A 26,352-nucleotide genomic window follows, 5' to 3' on the forward strand; every position below is an offset into this window, starting at 1 on the left:
CTCAAACCATTTCGCGGAATCTGGGCTCATCATCGCTTCCTCATAGTTCGCAAGTTCGTCATGGTCTAGTAACATGACTTCCAGAACTGGATTACTGTACCACTCTGGTGCGGATCTCACTCAGGTTTACCTACGAGATTCGGTAGTAACTTGATCTGAAGTTACATGATCATCATCATTAGCTTCCTCACTAATTGGTGTAGTAGTCACAGGAACAGATTTCTGTGATGAACTACTTTCCAATAAGGGAGCAGGTACAGTTACCTCATCAAGTTCTACTTTCCTCCCACTCACTTCTTTCGAGAGAAACTCCTTCTCTGGAAAAACTCCGAATTTAGCAACAAAAGTCTTGCCTTCGGATTTGTGATAGAAGGTGTACCCAACAGTCTCCTTTGGGTATCCTATGAAGACATATTTCTCCGATTTGGGTTTGAGCTTATCAGGATGAAACCTTTTCATATAAGCATCACAATCCCAAACTTTAAGAAACGACAACTTTGGTTTCTTGCCAAACCACAGTTCAGATTGTGTCGTCCCTATGGACTTAGATGGTGCCCTTTTAAACGTGAATACAGTTGTCTTTAATGCATAACCCCAAAATGATAGTGGTAGATCGGTAAGAGACATCATAGGTCGCACCATATCTAATAAAGTACGGTTATGACGTTCGGACACACCATTATGCTGTGGTGTTCCAGGTGGCGTGAGTAGTGAAACTATTTCACATTGTTTTAACTGAAGACCAAACTCATAACTCAAATACTCTTCTCCACGATCAGATCGTAGAAACTTTATTTTCTTGTTACGATGATTTTCCACTTCACTCTGAAATTCTTTGAACTTTTCAAATGTTTCAGACTTATGTTTCATCAAGTAGATATACTCATATCTGCTCAAATCATCTGTGAAGATCAGAAAATAATGATACCTGTCGCGAGTCTCAATATTCATCGGACCACATACATCATTATGTATGATTTCCAACAAATTTGTTGCTCGCTCCATTGTTCCGAAGAACGGAGTCTTAGTCATCTTGCCCATGAGGCATGGTTCGCAAGCATCAACTGATTCATAATCAAGTGATTCCAAAAGCCCATCAGCATGGAGTTTCTTCATGCGCTTTACACCAATATGACCTAAACAGCAGTGCCACAAATAAGTTGCACTATCATTATTAACTTTTCATCTTTTGGTTTCAATATTATGATTATGTGTATTACTACGATTGAGATCCAATGAACTATTTTCATTGGGTGTGTAACCATATAAGGTTTTATTCATGTAAACAGAACAACAATTTATTCTCTTACTTAAATGAATAACCGTATTACAATAAACATGATCAAATCATATTCATGCTCAACGCAAACACCAAATAACACTTATTTAGGTTCAACACTAATCCCAAAAGTATAGGGAGTGTGCGATGATGATCATATCAATCTTGGAACCACTTCCAACACACATCGTCACTTCACCCTTAACTAGTCTCTATTTATTCTGCAACTCCCGTTTCGAGTTACTAATCTTAGCAACTGAACTAGTATCTATTACTGAGGGGTTGCTATAAACACTAGTAAAATACACATCAATAACATGTATATCAAATATACTTATGTTCACTTTGCCATCCTTCTTATCTGCCAATCACTTGGGGTAGTTCCGCTTCCAGTGACCAGTCCCTTTGCAGTAGAAACACTTAGTCTCAGGCTTAGGACCAGACTTGGGCTTCTTCACTTGAGCAGCAACTTGCTTGCTGTTCTTCTTGAAGTTCCCCTTCTTCCCTCTGCCCTTTTCTTGAAACTAGTGGTCTTGTCTACCATCAACACTTGATGTTTTTCTTGATTTCTACCTTCGTCAATTTCCGCATTACGAAGAGCTTGGGAATCGTTTCCGTTATCCCTTGCATATCATAGTTCATCACGAAGTTCTACTAACTTGGTGATGGTGACTAGAGAATTATGTCAATCACTATCTTATCTGGAAGATTAACTCCCACTTGATTCAAGCGATTGTAGTACTCAGACAATCTGGGCACATGCTCACTAGTTGAGCGATTCTCCTCCATCTTTTAGCTATAGAACTTGTTGGAGACTTCATATCTCTCAACTCGGGTATTTGCTTGAAATATTAACTTCAACTCCTGGAACATCTCATATGCTCCATGACGTTCAAAACGTCTTTGAAGTCCCGATTCTAAGCCATTAAGCATGGTGCACTAAACTATCAAGTAGTCATCATATTGAGCTAGCCAAACGTTCATAACGTCTGCATCTGCTCCTGCAATAGGTCCGTCACCTAGCGGTGCATCAAGGACATAATTCTTCTGTGCAGCAATGAGGATAAACCTCAGATCACGGATCCAATCCACATCATTGCTACTAACATCTTTCAACACAATTTTCTCTAGGAACATATCAAAATAAACACAGGGAAGCAACAATGCGAGCTATTGATCTACAACATAATTTGCAAAATACTACCAGGACTAAGTTCATGATAAATTTAAGTTCAATTAATCATATTACTTAAGAACTCCCACTTAGATAGACATCCCTCTAATCCTCTAAGTGATTACGTGATCCAAATCAACTAAACCATGTCCGATCATCACGTGAGATGGAGTAGTTTCATTGGTGAACATCGCTATGTTGATCATATCTACTATATAATTCACGCTCGACCTTTCGGTCTTCGTGTTCTGAGGCCATATATGTATATGTTTCGCTCGTCAAGTATAACCTGAGTATTCCGCGTGTGCAACTATTTTGCACCCGTTGTATTTGAACATAGAGCCTATCACACCCGATCATCACGTGGTGTCTCAGCACGAAGAACTTTCGCAACAGTGCATACTCAGGGAGAACACTTCTTGATAATTAGTGAAAGATCATCTTATAATGCTACCGTCAATCAAAGCAAGATAAGATGCACAAAAGATAAACATCACATGCAATCAATATAAGTGATATGATATGGCCATCATCATCTTGTGCTTGTGATCTCCATCTCCGAAGCACCATCGTGATCACCATCGTCACCGGCGCGACACCTTGATCTCCATCGTAGCATCGTTGTCGTCTCGCCAATCTCATGCTTCCACGACTATCGCTACCGCTTAGTGATAAAGTAAAGCATTACAGCGCGATTGCATTGCATACAATAAAGCGACAACCATATGGCTCCTGCCAGTTGCCGATAACTCGGTTACAAAACATGATCATCTCATACAATAAAATTTAGCATCATGTCTTGACCATATCACATCACAACATTCCCTGCAAAAACAAGTTAGACGTCCTCTACTTTGTTGTTGCAAGTTTTATGTGGCTGCTACGGGCTTAAGCAAGAACCAATCTTACCTATGCATCAAAACCACAACGATAGTTTGTCAAGTTGGTGCTGTTTTAACCTTCACAAGGACCGGGCGTAGCCACACTCGGTTCAACTAAAGTTGGAGAAACTGTCACCCGCAAGCCACCTATGTGCAAAGCACGTCGGGAGAACCGGTCTCGCGTAAGCGTACGTGTAATGTCGGTCCGGGCCGCTTCGTCCAACAATACCGCCGAACCAAAGTATGACATGCTGGTAAGCAGTATGACTTATATCGCCCACAACTCACTTGTGTTCTACTCGTGCATATAACATCAACATGTAAAACCTAGGCTCGGATGCCACTGTTGGGCAACGTAGTAATTTCAAAAAAATTCCTACGCACACGCAAGATCATGGTGATGCATAGCAACGAGAGGGGGAGAGTGTGATGTACGTACCCTTGTAGATTGACAACGGAAGCGTTAACTTGGTTGATGTAGTCGTACGTCTCCACGACCCGACCGATCAAGCACCAAAACTACGGCACCTCCGAGTTCTAGCACACGTTCAGCTCGATGATGATCCCCGGACTCCGATCCAGCAAAGTGTCGGGGAAGAGTTCCGTCAGCACGACGGCGTGGTGACGTACTACCGTCGCAGGGCTTCGCCTAAGCACCGCTATAATATTATCGAGGACTATGGTGGAAGGGGGCACCGCACACGGCTAAGAATATGATCACATGGATCAACTTGTGTGTCTAGGGGTGCCCTCTACCCCCGTATATAAAGGATCAAGGGGAGGAGGCCGGCCGGCCCTCTATGGCGCGCCAAGGAGTAGTCCTCCTCCTAGTAGGAGTAGGACTCCTACTAGGAGGGGGAAGGAAGTGGGGAGGGAGAGGGAAAGGGGGGCGCCGCCCCCCCTCTCCTAGTCCAATTTGGACCAGGAGGGAGGAGGCGCGCGGCCCACCTTTGTCTGCCCCTCTCTCTCTCCACTAAGGCCCGTATGGCCCATTACTTCTCCCGGGGGGGTTCCGGTAACCCTCCGGCTCTCCGGTTTTCTCCGAAATCACCCGGAACACTTCCGGTGTCCGAATATAGCCGTCCAATATATCAATCTTTATGTCTTGACCATTTTGAGACTCCTCGTCATGTCCGTGATCACATCCAGGACTCTAAACTAACTTCGGTACATCAAAACTCATAAACTCATAATATAACTATCATCGAAACCTTAAGCGTGCGGACCCTACGGGTTCGAGAACAATGTAGACATGACCGAGACACGTCTCCGGTCAATAACCAATAGCGGAACCAGGATGCTCATATTGGCTCCTACATATTCTATGAAGATCTTTATCGGTCAGGCCGCATAACAACATACGTTGTTCCCTTTGTCATCGGTATGTTACTTGCCCGAGATTCGATCGTCGGTATCTCAATACCTAGTTCAATCTCGTTACCGACAAGTCTCTTTACTCGTTCCGTAATACATCATCTCGTAACTAACTCATTAGTTGCAATGCTTGCAAGGCTTATGTGATGTGCATTACCGAGAGGGCCCAGAGATACCTCTCCGACAATCGGAGTGACAAATCCTAATCTCGAAATACGCCAACCCAACATGTACCTTTGGAGACACCTGTAGAGCACCTTTATAATCACCCATTTACGTTGTGACGTTTGGTAGCACACAAAGTGTTCCTCCGGCAAACGGGAGTTGCATAATCTCGTAGTCATAGGAACATGTATAAGTCATGAAGAAAGCAATAGCAACATACTAAACGATCGGGTGCTAAGCTAATGGAATGGGTCATGTCAATTAGATCATTCAACTAATGATGTGATCCCGTTAATCAAATGACAACTCTTTGTCCATGGTTAGGAAACATAACCATCTTTGATTAACGAGCTAGTCAAGTAAAGGCATACTAGTGACACTCTGTTTGTCTATGTATTCACACATGTATTATGTTTCCGGTTAATACAATTCTAGCATGAATAATAAACTTTTATCATGATATAAGGAAATAAATAATAACTTTATTATTGCCTCTAGGGCATATTTCTTCATGATGCTCAACCGAGTACGATGCATGTTCGGTTTAAAGATTCATGGCATGGCAAAGTGCAACAAACAATGCTACAAATTAAGTGGAGCTCAATATGCAACGAGTTGCATATTGAAGAAACACCACATGCATTTATTTAGTTCTCTCCCGATTATGTACCCGACAATATTAAATGTTATTCAACATGGCAAGGGGTGAAGCATAAATAAACTATCTATTTAGGCAAGTTTAAATGAGGCTGGAAATAAAAAACAACAATTCCGGAAAATCCTCATGTTCATATTTCGATTTTGCTACTGTTCTGCCCTAAACACAATTTTAATGTTGTTAAATAGCCAAATAAAATGTACCAAGTTAAACTAGGCATTTTTCTACCCCATTTACATATAAAGAACATTTAAATCCGAGCTACGGTTATTTAGTTATGAATTAAATCATTTTAACATACTAATTATGCAAATTAATCCAAACAGCACGTTTAAACATTTTAAACATGGATGAAAATTGCATATTATGAAACTAGAAGGAATTTAAGCATTTTACATATTTGAAGTTTTTACATATGATGCACTGTTTGTGAGATATTATATGCATGATATGGAGGGTTTTTCTGTAAAACAGCAATCTCTGGAAGACTAGCAAAATCGTAGAACAGGAAAAAAACATGACACGGGCCAAATCTAGTGCATGATGGGCCAACAGAGAGGAGGGGCTGGGCGACTGCTCACATCAGGCCAACAGGCCGGCTGGGGGATGTAGAGGCGCTGGGCCTTGGCGTGCTGGATGCGATCCAGGCGTGGGTCAATGCGCGGTGGTAGCGTGCGCTTGTTCTCTGCTCGGAGGAGGACGAGGCAGAAGGCAGGGGGCGATGCAGGGGAAGCAGAGCATGGCGGCGACCTCCGGCGACGAGTGGATGGACGAGGGGGACGGATCCGGTGCGAAGGAGGTCGAGGAAGGCCGAGGCGAGGCGCTGGCATTCTCCTCTGCTCGATGCAGAGCAAGCAGAGGCCGGCGGAACAAACTCTAGGCGCAGGGGAGGAGCAGGGAAGACAGGTGGCGACGCGATGCAGAGGACGCAGGGGAGGTAGTGGCTGGTCGAGGGACTTACGGAAGAGCAATAGCGGCGGTGCAGGGCGCGGTCAAGGCAAGCAGCGCTCACGTTCTGAAACTGACGAAGCGGGCGGCGACAGCTTCGTTCGTCTGATCGAAGCGGAAACGAGGCCCTGCGGCGGGAGGCGGGCACGTGCAGCGGACGGCGGGAACGGGGCCGCGGCCAACCGGGATGGAGGCTCTGGGACGGCACGGGGCGACCCGGTGGTGGACATCCATGGCCGGCGGCGCCATGGTTGGAGGTGCCGGCACTGCTGGATGGCTCGGGCTCCTGGCGCCTTGGTCGTCAGGGTCCTGCGAGAGAGAGAGATGTGAGGTCAGGAGAAAGAAGGAAGAGAAGGAGGGACCGAGGGAGAGGGCGCGGGGTCGGCCTGGGGCTGCTGCTGCGGCCGGCTCGAGGAGAGCTACTGGTCTCAGGCGCGTGAGGAGGGAGGAGCTCGAGCGCGAGGGTCCTGGTGACGCGGTCGCCGGCGACGGTGGAGGCGCTGCTCGGGGACGAACGAGCAGAGGAGGGGAAAACGAGGAGGAGAGGAGTCTGGCTGTGGTTGGTGGATCGGGAGGGGATGGATCCCAAGGAAGAGGATCGATGGTGGCTGGTTGGCTCGGTGAAGAAAATGAGGGACTTGGTCGGAGAGGATTTGGATCGGGAGGAGATCCCGAGGTGGGAGGTGGAGTGGCGGCGACAAGGAGGATGGGACAGCTGCCCTAGATTTTAGGGTTGGTCTAGTTTATATAGCAAGCGGATTTTGGGTAAGGGCATTTGGTTTCTCCGATCTTAATCGGACGGTCTCGAATAAATAGGCTAGGGAGTCCAAACAAATAAAACGGTGATGTTTTATAGATGTTTGTTGATGATCCGGACCCAAATGTGATGACTGAACGGGTCGGGTTTGGGATAGTTTCAGAAGCGCACGCGAGGGGTCTATGCACTGTGGAGAAAGATTAAGCGGCCAGACGAGAGGGACTCGAAAAACCCGGTTGGTCTCGGAACGGTCAACGAAGACAAGGGATTTGATGAGCTCAGAAAAGAGAGAGAAGAGAGCAGTCCGGTTGATCTGAGAGAAGGTCAACCGAGAAACGGAAGAAGCGGCAACTATGAGCGGATGCAAGTTTTATGAAAACATGAGAATTCAATGCTCATGATGACATGGTGAATGCAACAATCAAATAAAACACACGACAACAACAAAAAACAAGGAAGGCATCTGGAGCGTCGGTCTTGCGGCGTTACAGTGTGAAGCGGAGTACATAGCTACTTCGGAAGCAGCAAATGAAGGAGCCTGGGTGAAGGAGTTCATATCCGATCTAGGTGTCATACCTAGTGCATCGGGTGCAATGAATTTTTTTTGTGACAATACTGGTGCAATTGCCTTGGCAAAGGAATCCAGATTTCACAAGAGAACCAAGCACATCAAGAGACGCTTCAATTCCTTCTGCGATCAAGTCAAGGAGGGAGACATAGAGATTTGCAAAATACATACGGATCTGAATGTTACAGACCCGTTGACTAAGCCTCTCTCACGAGCAAAACATGATCAGCACCAAGACTCCATGGGTGTTAGAATCATTACTATGTAATCTAGATTGTTGACTCTAGTGCAAGTGGGAGACTGAAGAAAATATGCCCTAGAGGCAATAATAAAGTTGTTATTTATATTTCATTATATCATGATAAATGTTTATTATTCATGCTAGAATAGTATTAACCGGAAACTTAGTACATGTGTGAATACATAGACAAACAGAGTGTCCCTAGTATGCCTCTACTAGACTAGCTCGTTAATCAAAGATGGTTAAGTTTCCTGACCATAGACATGTGTTGTCATTTGATGAGTGGGATCACATCATTAGAGAATGATGTGATGGACAAGACCCATCCGTTAGCTTAGCGTTAATGATCGTTTAGTTTTATTGCTATTGCTTTCATCATGACTTATACATGTTCCTTTGACTGTGAGATTATGCAACTCCCGAATACCGGAGGAACACCTTGTGTGCTATCAAACGTCACAACGTAACTAGGTGATTATAAATATGCTCTACAGGTGTCTCTGATGGTGTTTGTTGAGTTGGCATAGACCGAGATTAGGATTTGTCGCTCCGTGTATCGGGGATATATCTCTGGGCCCTCTCGATAATGTTCATCACTATAAGCCTTGCAAGCAATGTAACTAATGAGTTAGTTACGGGATGATGCATTACGGAACGAGTAAAGAGACTTGCCGGTAATGAGACTGAACTAGGTATGATGATACCGATGATCAAATCTCTGGCAAGTAACATACCGATGACAAAGGGAACAACGTACGTTGTTATGCGGTTTGACCGATAAAGATCTTCATAGAATATGTAGGAGCCAATATGAGCATCCAGGTTCCGCTATTGGTTATTGACCGGAGATGTGTCTCGGTCATGTCTACATAGTTCTCAAACTCGTAGGGTCCGCACGCTTAATGTTTGATGACAATTTGTATTATGAGTTATGTGATTTGATGTACCGAAGTTTGTTCGGAGTCCCGGATGAGATCACGGACATGACGAGGAGTCTCGAAATGGTCGAGACATAAAGATTCATATATTGGAAGGTTACATTCGGACACCGAAATGGTTCCGGTCGTTTCGGATAAGTTTCGGAGTACCGGGGGTTACCGCCCCCCCGGGAAGTTATTGGGCCTCATGGGCCTAGTGGTGGAAGAGAGGAGGCCGGCCAGGGAGTGGCGCGCACTCCCTAGCCCAAACCGAATTGGACTATGGTTGGGGGGATTTTCTTCTCTCCTCCTCCTCCTTCCCTCCTTCTCCTACTAGGAATAGGAAAGAGGGGGGGTCCTACTTGGACTAGGGAGTCCTAGTAGGATTCCACATACCTGGTGCGCCCCCCTTGGGCCGGCCAGCTCTTCCCTCCCCTCCTTTATATACGTGGCCAGGGGCACCCCAATAACATATCAAAGTTTCTCTTAGCCATGTGCGGTGCCCCCCTCCACAGTCACACACCTCAGTCATATCGTCATAGTGCTTAGGCGAAGCTCTGCGCCGGTAACTTCATCATCACCGTCACCACGCCGTCGTGCTAACGGAACTCTCCCTCAACCTCAACTGGATCAAGAGTTCGAGGGACACCATCGAGCTGAACGTGTGCTAATCGCGGAGGTGACGTACGTTCGGTACTTGGATCGGTTGGATCGCGAAGAAGTTCGACTACATCAACCGCGTTACTAAACGCTTCTGCTTTCGGTCTACGAGGGTATGTGGACACACTCTCCCCGCTCGTTGCTATGCTTCTCCTAGATAGATCTTGTGGTGATCATAGGATTTTTTTTTGAATTACTACGTTCCCCAACAGTTTATCTTGCTTAGCATAAGTTGTTGGTGCACACAAGTGAGCCTAGTTGTTGTAGGTTTTGTGCTCGACAAATTAACCGCTAGGTTTATTCTGCATTTGTTCAAGCCTAAAACGTAATTATTTTAAAGCGCCTATTCACCCCCCTCTAGGCGACAACCTCGATCTTTCAGCGTTTCACGATACAGAGCCACCGCCACCTCCTGTTCTTCATCGGGAGGCCAGATCTGGAGCCCGTTCAGGGCTCCAGAGAGAGGAATCTTCGGTCTTTGTCATCATCAACCCTCCTTCATCACCAATTCCATGATGCTCCCCATCGGGACTGGGTAATTCCTTCATAGGCTTGCTGGTCGGTGAGGAGTTGGATGAGATTCATCATGTAATTGAGTTAGTTTTGTTAGGGCTTGATCCCTAGCATCCACTTTGTTCTGAGATTGATGTTGTTGTGACTTTGCTATGCTTAATGCTTATCACTAGGGCCCGAGTACCATGATTTCAGATATGAAATGTTTATGTTTTCACCATTTTATCTATGTTCTTGATCCAATCTTGCTAGTCATATGCACCTGCTATGTGTTATGATCCGTAAACCCCAATGTGACAGTAATTGGGATACTTTCCGGTGATGGGCATAGTTTGAGGAGTTCATGTATTCATTATGTGTTAATACTTTGTTTCGGTTCTTTATTAAAAGGAGGCCTTAATATCCCTTAGTTTCCTTAAGGACCCCGCTGCCACGGGAGGGTAGGACAAAATATGTCATGCAAGTTCTTTTCCATAGGCATGTATGACTATTTACGGAATACATGCCTATATTATATTTATGAACTGGAGCTAGTTCTGTGTAGCCCTAGGTTATGACTGTTATATGATGAATACCATCCAACGAATTCAGTGATCCAGTGCCTACGAGTTTTTCCACAGATTGTTCTTACTAAGTTACTACTATTGCTGCTACTATTACAATTGCTACAAAATTACTGCTACTACTATTACCGTCACTACTGCTATCATAACTATCGTACTATTGTGCTACTAATCACTCTGCTGCAGATATTTAATCTCCAGGTGTGGTTGAATTGACAACTCAACTGCTAATACTTGCAAATATTCTTTGGATCCTCTTGTGTCGAGTCTATAAATTTGGGTTGAATTCATTAGTTCTGAAAACTATTGCGATCCCCTATACTTGTGGGTTATCAGTCTAACTACAATAAAATAAGATCGCATGAAAACTTTCACCCCATCCGAGAACATTTTTATCCCACTTAGAAAATAATATTTCGGAGGTGCCGCAGGCGTGTGCGAGTGTGGTTGGTCTCAGAAAAGACAACGAAAAGGACAGGAAGAACCGACAACTACGAACGGATGCAAGTTTTGAAAAGAATGATGGCACGAAGTGCCGATGCAATGCAAATGATGCGACGATGAATGCAACAAACAAATGAATCACACGACAACAATGAAAATAACTAAAAGGCATCTGGAGCATCGGTTCCGGGGTGTCACATGGAGCTATTATGTATCACTTTAGGTTGTGACTGTTACATGATGATGAATGTCATCCATACTCAATATCTATCGATGATCCAATGCGTACGTTTTTTCTCATATTGTCTTTGCTAAGTTACTACTATCGTTGCTGTTACAAAATTGCTATTGTTACTATTGTTACCGCTACTATCAAATATTGTGCTACTAAATACTTTGCTGCAGAGAGTTACTTTTCCAGGTGTGGTTGCATTGACAAGTCAACTGCTAAGACTCATAAGTATTATTTGGCTCCCCTTGCGTCGAATCAATAAATTGGGCGAAATACTACCCGCGGAGACTGTCTCGATCCCCTATACTTGTCGGTTATCACACCCATGCTTGGGATGATGGTGAGCGGTTCTGCAATCCATGGGCGGCGATGCTAAGTCCACAGTTGATGGTGCTACGCTCGTCGGTCAGTGGTGCTACGAGTGGCGGCGAGTGGTGAATGTGGTATGCAATTAATTGTTCGACGCCCATGCTACATCCATGGTTGACGGGTGCTGGAGCTGGACGACCACGATGCTGGAACCTATTGGCGGTGATGCTACTTGCTGGAACCAGCCGGCCTCGACGACAACCACATGCATGAACCAATTGGTTAGTGTGTTGTCTGTTGTAACCAGAAGACCGCGATGGCGATCCCGTACTATAACCTGTCGATCGCGATGCTACGACCATGGTTGCCGCATCATGGATCCCGTTGCCGCTGATACTGCGAGTAGCACCGAATCATGTGCCACGAATGGCGCGATTGAGAGTTTCAAGTGGGATCTGGCAACAAATGAGGTCAAACCGACTGTTGGTGCAAGGCGTACTAGGGGTATGAGACATGGGAGAGGTTGTCCGCGAGGGGATGAGAAGATGGACACTCTGATAATCAAACAGAGCGAATCGTGCGACTAGCGAGGTGATCGATCTCATGTGGGATCCTTCCACCAACGCCTAGCGCTGATCTTTTTAGTTTCTCTATGTAACCGTTTAAGCTGATGTATAGTTTTCTCTCTATTTAGGGCTTTTCTGGAATTAAACTACAGAAGAAAATTCAAAACTAATTAATTTCAATGAAAATACGAAAAAGCCAGGAGGTCAAATTTGAAATTTTGGTTTGTGACAAAGGATTTGACAAATGCTATTCCTGCTATTCAAAGAGTTGTTAACAAAAATGGCAGAATTAATGAATTGAGCGTGGGTTCTTTGTTGTGAAACTAGCGTACCAGGGTTCAAGTCATAAACTTGACAGTGATGTTCGTATTTTTCTAAATTTATTTTATGCTTTTGATGATGTTTGTTAAGTGAGATGAGACATCTCGTTGACTAATATCTCTGGTGACTTCGATAATCTTAATATGTGATGCCGGCTCCGTATCTTGAAGGTGCTCATATGGTTAGGATGTGCATGCGTGCGTTTTTAGAGGTGAATGTATGTTCGTGCATCTACAATTTTACTGTGTTTTTTCAGAGTACGCCTAGGCGTACCATAGCTTTATAGAAGGCAGAAGTTTGATTACAAGAACACCGCCACTCGTTGCGAACAACGAGTGTAGCACAACACTACACCCTGGCAAGTCTGAAGACATCCACCACACGACCAGACAAAACTACAAAGCAAAAGAGCTTGTCCTAAACACATGGTCTCGACCAACGCCGGACACCTCCAAGACCACCAGCTCCTAAGAAACTTTTCTTGTCCACGCACCATCCATTCTGAATGCCTAAGAGGAGGTGACAAGTGAATGACATGACTTGATCAGATCCGAGAAAGACACCGTCTTGGACGCACTGGCGATGGCCGTACGTAGCGTTGCCAAGATCAAGAAAGGACCACGACGAACACAGGAGGAGAGCAACGAGGAACCCAGTCGTGCCTCCAAACACAATGCTCTCAACAGAGGAGTGACGTTGAGGACACCGGCATCATGCCGATCCAATCAAATTTAGGGTTTCGTCCAGAAACAACCATGAACTCAAACATGGCGAGAAGAATATCGAATCCACCTCGGTGACGCCTTCAAGGAGGCGTGTGACGCTTCGAGAAACATGTGCGCCATCGCCGCCGGCCCGGCCAAAGCTAAGCAAGATTTTTCATCCGAGGATTGTACATCTTCATACCACGAAAGAGTTGGCAAGCACCGTCCATGAGGTCTCACACTGCCACCACCGCAGCTCCACACCATCGTAGCCGCCAGACCGCACGGCTGAGAGTAACGCGGCCCAACCAACATCTCCAAGTTTTTACTGTCTTAATTGAAAAAAAAAGGGCAGAATTCCTGCCGGTTTATACGGTCAAAAAGAAAATGGCTGAAAAAAAAAGAAAATGGCTGCGTGTATAGGTTCAAAAAAAATATTTCCTCCGTTTCATAATATAAAAATATTTTTGACACTACACTGTGGCAAAAACGTTTGGAGGGAGGGAGTAGAAAACACACGTTCGAGAAGCACCGATCCCTCTCTACTAAACCTAATCTACTCAGTAATATCCACACACGGACGCAAACCTCGACCGGCGATGCGGACTCGCTCCTCCTCGACATCCTCACCTCCGGCGATGCGGACTCGCTCCTCCTCGACATCCTCTCTTCCGGCGGCGAAGCGGGCGCGCTCCTCCTCTCCTCTGGCGGTGAAGCGGCGACGCGAGCGCGCTCCTCCTCAACATTCTCTTCCGTCGAGATTCCCACCCGCTCCAGGTGAGCTACTCGCCTCTCAGTCGCACCTACTCTGCAGGGGAAACTTTTAGTAGCTACTAATTGGGATGCAAAGGAAACCCTAGATTTGTAGCAGCACATACCTGACGTGAGGCGCGCGTTTTTGGGTCCGAACCAACAGATCCGGACACGGGGTAAGGTTTCGTAGGCTTGGTTGGAGAGGGAGTCCTAGGGTAATGTTTGGCTTGAGCCCCAACTAGCCATACAATTTTTTTGGTATCACCGATGCATGAGTATGACAAAAAATTCGGTAAGTTATTAGTGTTTGGATCGTAGCCCATTCCAAGTCCAAAATTTTAGCAAAAAATATACCCATGTTTGGTTTACCACCAACTGACTTGATGCAGCGAAGTGCCTTGGTGCAAGCGCTTGCTAATCGGGTGAGGGCCGACTTGCTTAATTAAAGCCAAAAGAATCTGAACACACCCCTAGAGAAGCGGTTTGCGAGTACATTGGCGTGGGTTACTTGTGTTCTGGCGGCGGCACGAAACATGGGGAACACGAACATCTCCCACGCAGTTGAGATTCGACGTTGCGCCCACCGCCTCTCAATCTGCTACCCCCTTTATGCTCCCCTCAGCTTTCTCTCACTTGCTCCCTGGCGCACCGCTGGTCCTTTCTGGTAGTAACACGTTCGGCCCCTGCATCGGCGGTTGTACGTTCCTGGCCACTGCGCACACCCCTGGGCTCCCACTGCGGCTGCGCCCATGGAAAATTTATCTCAACTGGAACATTCTGGCGAATGGGATGCAACCTTACTTGGTTAGAACATTTGGACAACTAGGTGATACCCTACTGATCAATTATTCTCGATTTAAGCCATAGTATAACTAATTTTAAGTTTTTTTAGGGGAGCTAATTTTAGGTAGAAGATGTAGTTTGCAGGTACTCGCATGCACTGCTTGATGATGTCCTTCATGCTGTTAAAAAAATGAAAATTATTAGTATGGTTGTACTTGTGTAATCAGGTTAGCTGAGAGAAACAGACTTTTAGCTAATTTTAATTGGATGAGAGAACTGATGGTACCTATATATTTATTGTGATTATCCTCTCGACCTTGTTACGTGTTCAAAGTCACATCGTTGCTTTATGCCATCCGACAACCTGAGATGAAGTTCTCCAGCTGGAAGATCTACCTCTTTTCCACTATTGCATGTAAATATTGCATTCTTGAGAAATTCAACGTTAAATATGTAAGTGTTATCAGTTTGTACCTCTCTCTGTTGGTGGTTTCAGCTTCTTTGTATTAAATGCTCCTTTTAGCTAAAGAGTACCTGCGAACAAAAAACATGATATGAATTCATGTTCGATTGATATGAACTAATCAATCTATACAGAGAGTTTTAAAGGTATTACCTATTTTGTTTTTTCTCGGTATCAATAGTTGCGGGTTGGCAAGAGGCGAGTGTAACATTGTTCAATTCCTCTAGTGTTTTGATCATTGAACTGCAGCAAAAGTTTGGTCAGAGGTGTTTAGATAGAGCCTTTAACTTCTATGTTCTGGTTGATGGCAAACCTCTGGATACTAATTGTTGAAGATGGATGGGTAATCAGTTCCTTGCTTTGACATGGCTTGAAGTATTTCATGGCTCATGTCAGTTTTTCTATAGGAAATTATGGTTGAAATTACGCTCAAGAAGATACTTTTTAAAGGAATAGAAACTGTCTACCTTTGTAGAGAGTGACATTTGTTCATTGTCGACTGACAAGCTTTTCTTTATGAAATAACTTGCGGGGAACCTAGATACTGAATTAATCTTCATTCTAGTAAGTACAGCATCGACTCTCATATGGAAGGGTCCCTATCATGATGATCATACTCTAGCAAGCGCCAACAACCTCATTTGGCGTAATATAGCAACAGTCTAGATGATTATCTATTTGATTGATCATTTCACTTGATGAATCATATGGCCCAGCATTAGACGACATTGAAGATCTCGCACAATTAAATCCTTGGGTCACATACTTGAGAAGAATCTGTACATACCATTATGATTAACCTTCTCCGTATTTTGACCTTGATATTTAACGACCAAGTAGAGACTGTGTACCAATGCGAGTAGCAAGAGACGTGTGAAGCAATGAAGCCAATCCAAGCATCAAGAGACCTATGAAGCAAATGGTCAAGCACCTTTCGATCTTTACCAAATTCTGGGAAATTAAAAAAACCTAAGTTTGGGGATACGAAAATCACGGGTGGCTGAAATAGGGAGCATGCAGTATAGTATATTGGAGAAACATGATGATATCTTTTCTACTACGTCTATCCTAAATGATAAGAAACAGATCAATTTTCTATAGAGTAAAAGTGATTTGCTAATCTGAATTGCAACAACCCGATGAAAGTCTCTATGACACTCTTCAATGGCATGGAAAAAGGAGCCAATAACCTTACCTGTGAGTTCTTTCTGATCACACTGCCCTTGTCAGATTTTAGAGTTTAAACTCTAGCATCAACCTATTATTCCTATTAGAAATGGATATAATCAATTGTAGAATAAACACACACATCAGAATATAATATGGGAACCAAGGCTCTTGAGATTTTTTCTCAGATGAGCAAAGTTGTAACAAGAAGAAATAGGAAGTACCATGAAACTTAAAAGCCTAATATTCCATATTAGCATTGTATGTTTTTGCAGATGAAAGTGATAGTTAAGAACAATCTGGACAAATGCGATTAGCAAAAGACCTGTGTAACAACGGAATCAATTGGAGCAGCAGCAGTCCTATGAAGCAAATCGTCGAGCACCTTTCGTACCGAATTGCAATCTGAGAAATTCATAAAAATAAGCTCAGGGATAGGAAAAATCAGTGTGGCTAAAATTAGGGAGAGTACAACTTCTAGAGTGGAGGCCGGTTCATGGATGAGGACGCGAGCATGTGTGTGTGCTGGATGATGATGGCAGCATAAACTGGTTGTTAAACGCAAATGCACCAGCAGCTTTTTCGCATTTGTAGGGTAATGGAGGGCGATCTATGAGGGGTGATAAATGCTGCGGTGCCTCGGCCGTTTCATGGACATTTGCGGCCAGGAGAGCATACGTCGTGGAGGCGGAAGGGGCGGCGGCAATAGGGTGGTAGCAGGAAAGTCTACCAATAAGCGAGTTAATGTGCACCTATGGTTGGGGAGCGTCGGACGTGGCGGTGGCGGGCTCGAGAATGCATCGGCTGCGACGGAGGTGGCCGGGAGAGTGTCTGCTGCGGTGGGGGCTGGCCGGGGGACAACATAGCTGGGGTGGGGGGGGGGCGCTCTATGGGCTGCGGTGGCTGGCTGGTGAGCATTGGCAAGCGATAAGGCAAGCCATGGGAAGATCAGGACACAATGCGGAAGATGAGCACGGCCTATTGATTCTATTCCCGTGGTCTCCCACCAAACAATAAGAGTACAGCCCACCTAATGTATAGGTACCAATGTACAGTCCACGTACAATAACCTGCTTGGACTGGCTAGTTGGAGCCTGTGAAGCGCTGCCGCAGCAAATCAAGCGGGATGGTGCGGGGCAGGGAGCAGACAATGCGAGGAAAAGAATAGGGGTGACGTGGACGCACGAGAGCGCAGAGAATTTAGGTACTGGGGGGGTTCCTATTTAGATATAGTAGATATCTAAGGGTGAAGGTCTGACCGCCGAGATCTGGGGAGGATCGGGTGGTGTGAGGTACCGACGGTAGCATCTGAGTGGAGAGCACAGCCAGCGGATGTGCAGAAGCATGGGATGAGAGGAGGAGAGGAGCGATGATGGACGGGGTTGCCCCGCTCCCACAGAAGCACAAGGTGGAAGATGACCTGTAAAACAGGTCTTTTTTTGGGTACGATGGGCCGCCAATCTTAGTGTGCTGCACTGGGGTTGGTCGAACTCGGTATTCATAGTAGCCCAGGCGATGTATAAGAGCCCCTTTGGCAAGGGCTGGCATCATTTTTGATATTTGAATTCTTTACTTCTTTTCTTGATAATCATGCTTGCTTAAGTTTGCTTTACTTCTTTTTTGCAGCTGCCATCCATGGGGATAGTGGACTGATGCTGATTCTGTTTTAGACGCCCTCAGGCTTTGCAATTTTCACATTTTGTGGGTTACTTATTAACCGACCAAATGCTGTGGAGGTGTACTATATGTTCTTCCTTCCTTGGTTACGGATGTGCTTGCTTTCTCTTGTTGTCTATGTCAATTACCTAATTTTCTGTTTTATCCTTGTCTCTTCCAGGAAATATGGGTTAACTTTAGTGATAGTCGGAAGGCAAAACGTGTTAGTGCCCACTTCTTTCGTTTGATTCCCTGCTTCTGATTGTTATTTTCTTATGTTGTTCGCCGCCAAATTAATCCTACTAGTTATCTTGCACCATTCATGATTGCCTCATTATTTATTTATTTTGTGTTGAGGGAGGAACATTATTGTTCATTACTACTTCTTAAATAATTGAGAGGCTAACACAACTTTCATCCATAATTCTAAATGTACCCTTGATGCAAATGCATGCACGTCCAAAACTACTTCTGCTAAATTAAGTATCATGTCATCGGTGTAACAGGACTTCTAACAAATCAGTTACTCCCTCCGTTCCTAAATGTAAGACCTTTTAGGATTCCACTACAGACTACATACGGAGCAAAATGAGTGAATCTACGCTCTAAAGTGCGTCTATATACATCCGTATGTAGTTCATAGTGGAATCTCTAAAAGGTCTTATACTTAGGAACTGAGGATCGGAGGGAGTACTTGATGTGCTGCTACTATTGAAGAGCAGCACTGTGGTCTGTTGCAAAACTACATCTCATTACCTTGCTTTATGAACTTATATAATCTGAATTACACTAGTATTTGATGAAGGTTCTATCGTGACGGTTAAGATATATCTACTGAATCAGCATCCTCTCCTGATTGAGAGACACGACATGATAATTCATTAATCGATTCTTTTTGCCACTGAACATGGTCATCCTTGTTTATATCTTTGTCAGGCTGTTTTGCTGGAAGAGTTTCAAACTTTTGAGGACAAGTCCAGCGCCATTAATGAAAGTACTGGTGTCAGCAAAAGGCTTATTAAGATGATCATGAACTGTCGCTTCCCTGATCAGAAAATGGCTGTTGGAAAGCTTGAATATAAAAAAATTATTGAAGAGAGACTGGTGAGTATTAAGTTCCTGGTTTATCTATATTTTGAACTACTTTCATCATCATTTTTGCTGTGACTTCTTCCAGAAAATAGATTGCCTGTATAATACAACTGTAATGGAGGTAATGTGGGGCGTACAGCATTGCATGCGAAGTTTGGTGCCTGAGGAGAAATCACAGCTGGCTGAAGCTGACCGTCTCCCGCTGAGTCTAGGACTACAATATGTACTGAGTCATTATGGCTGTGATGTCGAATCAGATATGGTGAGTTAACTAGTTACCATGCTTTTTATTTTATAGCTCCCTGTCATTTGGTATTGCACTGTATGATAGCTTGTGTTATGTGCAACTTCTATAGAAAATATAGTTGCATCTTTGCTTTAGTGATGAAGCAATCTTCTTTGTGTCCAGGTCAGTGAGCAAATCGTTGCCACGGCTTCTGCCTTGTTTCAGTGTGATTCTGTTGAGAAGAAGTATTCTAGAGCCTTGCGCAATGCAGGTGATCTCATTAAGGATGTATCTGGCATCAACTGTGAGGGTTGGACGTTACTAAAAATTGCAAAAGCTCTGAAGATGATATGGTGGCCTGAATTTGGCGATTCCTCTGAGGTAAACTGTAATACTATTTCGGAAGGAAGCCGATAACTGCCACACGTATGGCGTGGAGGGCAACCCGCCCGCACGCATCGTGTGGCATGGACGGGAACCGCCCCGCACGACCCCGTCCGCGCGCACAAAAGCGCCCGCACGTCCGGTGCGTGGCAACCCCGCCCGCACTGCCTCGTCCGGGCCAGACGAGCCGCTGCCTGTACGACCTAGCCGTTCCCGACCTTTGATCCGTCCCCTTTCTCGTCTGCGCCCTCGCCTCCCGCCTGTCGAACCCCGACCTCCGTCGCCGGCCATCTCTGGTTGCCATGGCAACCAGGGAGGATCTGTAGGGCGCTCCCACCGCAAACCACACCCCTTATCTCCCCCCACCCCATCCCACCCCCCAACCCCCACTCCAACAACGCCCTCCAGAGACGACCAGCTAAAAGCAGGTGAATCTCCCGATCTCCCTACTGTTTCTCATCCTCCTTCTGGGCAGAAAATTGCAAAATTACCAACGAAGTTGGTAACTAGATCCATCCTACAGGGTTAAAACACTACATACGTTGTGTGACTTCGCAGTTGCCAAGCAGAATACACTAGATCTGCCATGTAGTATGCTAGAGATAACCGTGAGTTCTCAGTAGGTTGATGCTCCTAGTTGGTGAATGAATGGATGTGCAGGAATCCATAAAAAAGGAGAGAGAATTGATAAATTTGGAATAATGGGGGGTGTGAAAATTAATTGCCATTGGTGTATAACGTCAGTTGCCACATGTCATTGTCGTCAACTGCCATCATGTCAACTTATTGCTTGCCATCCTATTGTAGAGCCTGATGCCATCGAATCAAACGGATAGCTAGCACCAGATTTTAGAAAAGGATAGTGGATGTGCATGTCCTACTAGCCATGATATGTTGGTTGCCAACGCATGAAAATGTGATAGCACTGACGTGTTAACTTTTACATGCAAGCAGTACAATGATAAAAAAAATTTGGATTGTTGATGCCTTCTTGTTCATCCAGTGATTGAGAGCACATCAGAACAGAAGCGAGACACGGAAAAGAATGAATCACGAAGATGGTGCAGATGATTGGGGTTCTCAAAGGCCAGAAATGCCGCCACCTTTCGATGCATTAGAGTACAGTCAGCTCATCTCTGCAGGGCCGTTGCTGCCGCTGCTAGAACAGTATGCAGGCGTAGGTACGATGCGTGCTAAAAAATGAAGAGAAACATTTGCCATCTTCGCGACGATGGACATGACATTCTACTTATGTCGTGCACTGTCATTTGTCTTGCAGGTTCTTATGACCAGAACACTCTTAGGGGGGCCCTGTGGCAAGTGCAGTCACAAGGCGCTAACGCTGACAAATGTACGGGCAGCCAACTCCAACTAGCTAGTATGGCTAATCAAGGTAATGCAAAAACGAAAAAAGAGCATATAATGCTGTGGACATGAAAAATGAACATGAAAAAAAGATGGCAAAAGGACTTACGAGTTTTCACGGGTGTAAAATGCAGAGCCTTCGTGCAGCACGTGGAATCAGGCAGCACCCATGTACCTGCCATCGACGTCGTACACAGGTGAGTCCATAAACATAGTGAAGATGCGGATGCTCAGTCAGCACAAGGCATAGTTGACAACTACAAAAATTGTCATGACTGGTCTTCTACGGTTGCCATGTATTAAAAATAACATTTGTCATCTCTGCACACCTGCAGTTGCCATGTAGGAAAAGCTGCAGTTGCCATTTCATGACAACTGCAATTGCCATCTAATAACAAACTGCGATTGCCCTACCGATGCAACTTCAGTTGCCATGCAAGCAAAAATGCATTTGCCACATAAGGGCAACTGCAGTTGCCGTGCTAGCACGAAATGCATTTGCCGCGATTTGACCAACCACTACTATGATTGCAGGTTATTACGCTGGTGGTGATCCGGCAAACGTCTCCTGGCAAGCTTCGCAAATTCCTGGTGGATCACGTCATTATGGTGTAACAGACCACACATGATGGTCAAATACAGCACAACAAGGTAGAGGGAAAATATCTGAACCACATAAAACAACGCTACATTTGCTATTTGTAGTTATTTGTAGGCAAAACAATGGTTGCCATGTTTGTTGAACAGTAGGTGCCATGTCTGCACACCTACAGCTGCCATAAAAATGACCATCTACAGACTGACGGCTTGCTGTCTGTAAAAGATGTCATGGAAAATCACTCGAAGATGGTGTGATTCGTTGCGATTCACATGTTATCCAACACAAAATTCTTAATCTCGTACCTGTTTTTCCCTGTTACAGAACCTACAACTATAATGCACGCGGCGCTGACACATCTACTGCGGGGAGCTCTGAGCGCACGGAAGATGCGTTCCACCAGACAGCAGACAAACATGCCGCAAACAATTTCGAGTCAGAGTCGGGAATGGCAATCATTCCAGCAATGCCGGCAAGTACCCCTTTGAACACAAGCACTGGCAACTCTCAGGTAGATGGGACTGCCGCCCATACTGAAGTGAACGATGAAACTGACGACGACGCGCAAGGGGATGAAGATGGTGGGCAATCAGAGATCGTGGTGCCTCAGCCACCGTACATGGGGCAGAGATTTGAGTCATTCGAAGCAGCAAAGAAATACTACCAGACATATGCAAAGTTCCATGGGTTTGCGGTCAACACCGAGTACCGTAGGAAAATTAAGAAAACTAACGAGTACAGCAGAGGTGAGATGAGGTGACACAAGGCACGCAGGAACAGAATGGGAAAGGCGATGCGCCTGTCGTTCCGGAACGAAAGAGAGGTATCATTCAGAAGACTGAGTGCCCTGTCCGGTGTAAGCTAAACGTAGATGGAGCACAGTGGGTGGTCAATGAGTATTTTGACGAGCACAACCACCAACTGACAAAGAAGTTCGACCTGGTGAAATTTCTGACCGCCCACAGAGGGTTCACCTCCGTCAAAAGGCAATTCGTAAAGCTGCTACATGATTGTAACGTCGGTCCATCGAGAATGGTGCAGATACTATCTCTCATCCACAGCAAAAAGGGGACTCTGAGTAGCATGCCGTACATACCAGCTGACGTCACAAACCTACGGGCAAGGTACCGTAGAGAGAGCAAGTTGGCAGACATAGAGGTCACAATTGCCTACTTTGATGAGAAAGCCAAAGAAGATGCAGATTTCTTTTACAGGATAAGGTTGGACGATGAGGACCGTGTCAGGAACATGTATTGAGTGGATGGTGCTGCAAGGAGAGCCTACAAACATTTCCGAGATTGCATTTCATTCGACGCGACGTACCTCACCAACATGTACAAGATGCCGTGCGCTCCGTTCATAGGGATAAATAACCACAATCAGTCGTTGCAGTTCGGCTGCGGGCTCGTCCGGAACGAAGACATGGTTGGGTACGTTTGGCTGTTCAAGACCTTCTTGGAGTGCATGGATAGACTTGCTCCGATGAACATAATAACGGACCAGGATTTCAGCATGCGTGCAGGCATAGAGGAGGTCTTTCCGTTGGCAGAGCGCATGCACTGTAGGTGTCACATTATAAAGAAGGCTGAGGAGACGTTAGGACCGTTCTTTGCTGACCGTCCAGAGCTGCACAAGGCATTCGAACTGTGCGTGGACCACAGCTTGACGGTGGAGGAGTTTGAAAGGAGCTGGATGGCCATGACTGAAACACATCAAGTCCAAGACAACGAGACTCTTCTAAGCCTGTGGGAGAAGCGAATGTACCGGGTGCCGGCCTACTTCATGCAGTGCTTCTTCCCCTTTCTGCAGACTACGCAGCGCAGCGAGAGATTAATGCTGTTTTGAAGCGGTATGTCAGTCCTGGCAACTTATTGCTATAGTTTGCCAAGCAGTACACAACTTTGCAAAACAAAAATTCTGGAATCTGAGCTGCAGCAAGAAGCGAACATCGCGCTAAAGCAGTCAAAATTGCTAACGTACTTATCGATGGAGAGGCAAATGAGCAAGATATACACCAACAAGATCTTTAACAAGTAAGTCAGTTGCGTTACAGTCTTATTTACAGAAAAAGCACCAAGTTAGTATGTGCCTTATAGAGTGCGATGCAGTTGCCATGATTTTGCGGTTGCCATATTTAATAAAGTACTGTTTGCCATGCTTACTCAGATGCAGTTGTCATATTCAATAGAAATTCTGTTTGTCATGCTTACCCGGATGCAGTTTTAATGTTCAATGAAATGCAGTTGCCATGTTTAATGCAATGTACTTTCACTGGACATGTTGGTGTGCAAATGCTAGTGTCAAATGGAAAATGTTATGTTGTTGCCATGTCTATTGAAATGCAATTGCCATGTTTACTAAAATGCAACTGCCATGTTTGCTGAAATGCAATTGTCATGTTTAATAAACTCTAGTTGCCATGTTTAACAAAATGCAGTTGCCATGTTTAAATAAGATGCATCTGCCATGTTTGTTGAAAATGCAGTTGCCATGTCTATTGTACTGCATTTGCCATGTATAGCGTACTGCATTTGCCATGTTCAACATACTATATTTGCCATGTTCAATGAATTACGTTTGCCATGTTCAAACAAAATGTATATCTATTTTCCATGACAACATAAGGTGCTACAAGAAAAAAGCCCATAATAGTTTAACAGAAAACACACAAAAAATGCAGATTCCAGGAAGAAATAAAGCGTGCCAGTATGTTCACGGCTTTCCAGGTGGACGAACGTACGTTCAAGGTGTGTTCTATTTTGGGCATGTCAGATTCAGAACCTGAAGACCCGGACAAAGGAAGGAACTACTTCGTCACAGCCTCGATAGGCGAAGGCGAGTTCTACTGCCAATGCTGCAAGTTCGAACGGGGCGGCATTGTGTGCTGTCACATACTAAAAGTAATGGACGTGAACGCTATGACACGGATGCCCCGACATTTCATAAGGCGGCGATGGACTTGGGACGCTGACGATGCGTTGGCGCCGCAAACAACACACGCAGTTCTGGCTGTGCATGATGAGAGACCAGAGTCAACCATGGAAGCCGTGAGGCACGTTGTGCTGACCAAGAACCATACTGAGCTAATTGATGAAGCGTGCAAGAGTGATGATATAGCGAGAGCCGCAGAAAAACACAGGAAAGCACTAAAAAGAGAGCTTGATGAGATCAAGAAGAGGAAATCCGAGGAAGCCTTACACCGGTTCCCCCGCACATCAAGCGTGCCTTCATCCACGGGACCGTCGTCTGAAAACTCAAAGATAGGATCTGGAACAGCAAGCACACAGATCCAGGTCAGGAACCCACCCCGTTCCATCACAAAGGGTCATCCAAGAGAGATAAGGTATAAGTCGGGATTGGAGATCCAAGCAAAACACAAGAAAACGAAGAAAGGGGCGGCCAATCCATGAGCAAAAATTGTGGCGTTGTGGACATTTTGTTTTGTACCCTAGATGTTGAGAATTCTTTTTTAAAACAATTGGGGGAATAACTCTTCAGGGGCATCAGAAGTGCAAGGGAAAATTCATTGAATGGTTAAATGCAGTTGCCATGTTATGGGTACTTAATCTGCCATGATGTATGCATTTAATTTGCCATGTTATGTGTAGTTAGTCTGCCATGATTTTTGATACTAAACATGCCATGCTAATTTATGCTAAATATGCCATGCTGTTTTGTACTGAATATGCCATGCTAGTTGTAGTGGATCTGCCATGTTAATTATACTGGATCTGCCATCTTAGTTGTGCTGTAGTTGCCATGTTAATTATGCTGGAGCTGCCATGTTGTTTGTACTGTATCTGCCATGTTAGATGTACTGGACATATGCCATGGTATTCCTGATGACTCTGCATGGCATGTATTCACATGACAAAAATGACGCGGTTTACGGCCACGTAGTGAGTTGTGTGCAAGTGTATGGGAAACAAGTTGGAAAACAGCGTAACGTGCATAAACCCCAGCAAAAACGTTGTGGCTGCATGATCAACCTACCCCCGTGCAGTTACCGATGAAAATGAAGAAGCAAAACAGCCAAAAATGTAAAACGACAATGACTTCCACTACCCATGTCTGATGAACTACATTTGCCATTGTTTTTAAAACATCGTAGACGCGTTCAAAGCATCAAACCGGTGCTAGAAACGACGAAATCATTGTAATAATTACGCCTAAAAGAAGGTTCACGTCCACACATATATTACATGGAACTATTCAAATGTCACTCGCACACCACCACTACATAGTAGCCTACGCGGGGTTGTAGCCACAACATAGCACACAAACATAGTTTTCAACGATAAACAACGAGATAATACCTTACATTCCTCGGCAACAGAATGTAAGGTGTGCGTCCGGTCTGTAACGCCACGTGATCACTTGTACTTTTTGGTGACTTTCTTGACAGCTTCCTGCACAAACTCGCGTGCTCCCGACCGCTTGTTGAAATCTTCATTCGTCAACCAGTTCCATGTGTGGATTTTCCGGAGCTCAACGACCGTTGCAGCTGTGATAGCGGGGACAATTCTGCCTTCCCACTTCGCAAGGTACTCCAGCGCGTGAAAGCCACAGTCCGTCCTGCACGAGGAAAAGA

The 26,352-nt window shown here is 45.0% G+C and overlaps 1 protein-coding gene across 1 annotated transcript; it reads left to right on the forward strand.

The window, feature by feature from the left end:
* Window positions 1-18,176: 18,176 nt before the first annotated feature.
* On the forward strand, window positions 18,177-25,368 carry LOC123127717 (uncharacterized). Its single transcript, XM_044547518.1, has 6 exons — window positions 18,177-18,319; window positions 19,033-19,200; window positions 19,274-19,450; window positions 19,598-19,795; window positions 21,698-21,814; window positions 22,086-25,368. Exons 2-5 carry the CDS (start codon window positions 19,120-19,122, stop codon window positions 21,776-21,778), a joined length of 537 nt encoding a protein of 178 aa, XP_044403453.1. The 5' UTR covers window positions 18,177-18,319; window positions 19,033-19,119; the 3' UTR covers window positions 21,779-21,814; window positions 22,086-25,368.
* The last annotated feature ends 984 nt before the right edge of the window (window positions 25,369-26,352 follow it).

This window comes from Triticum aestivum, chromosome 6A (assembly GCF_018294505.1).
Source record: "Triticum aestivum cultivar Chinese Spring chromosome 6A, IWGSC CS RefSeq v2.1, whole genome shotgun sequence".
NCBI classification, from domain to species: Eukaryota; Viridiplantae; Streptophyta; class Magnoliopsida; order Poales; family Poaceae; genus Triticum; species Triticum aestivum.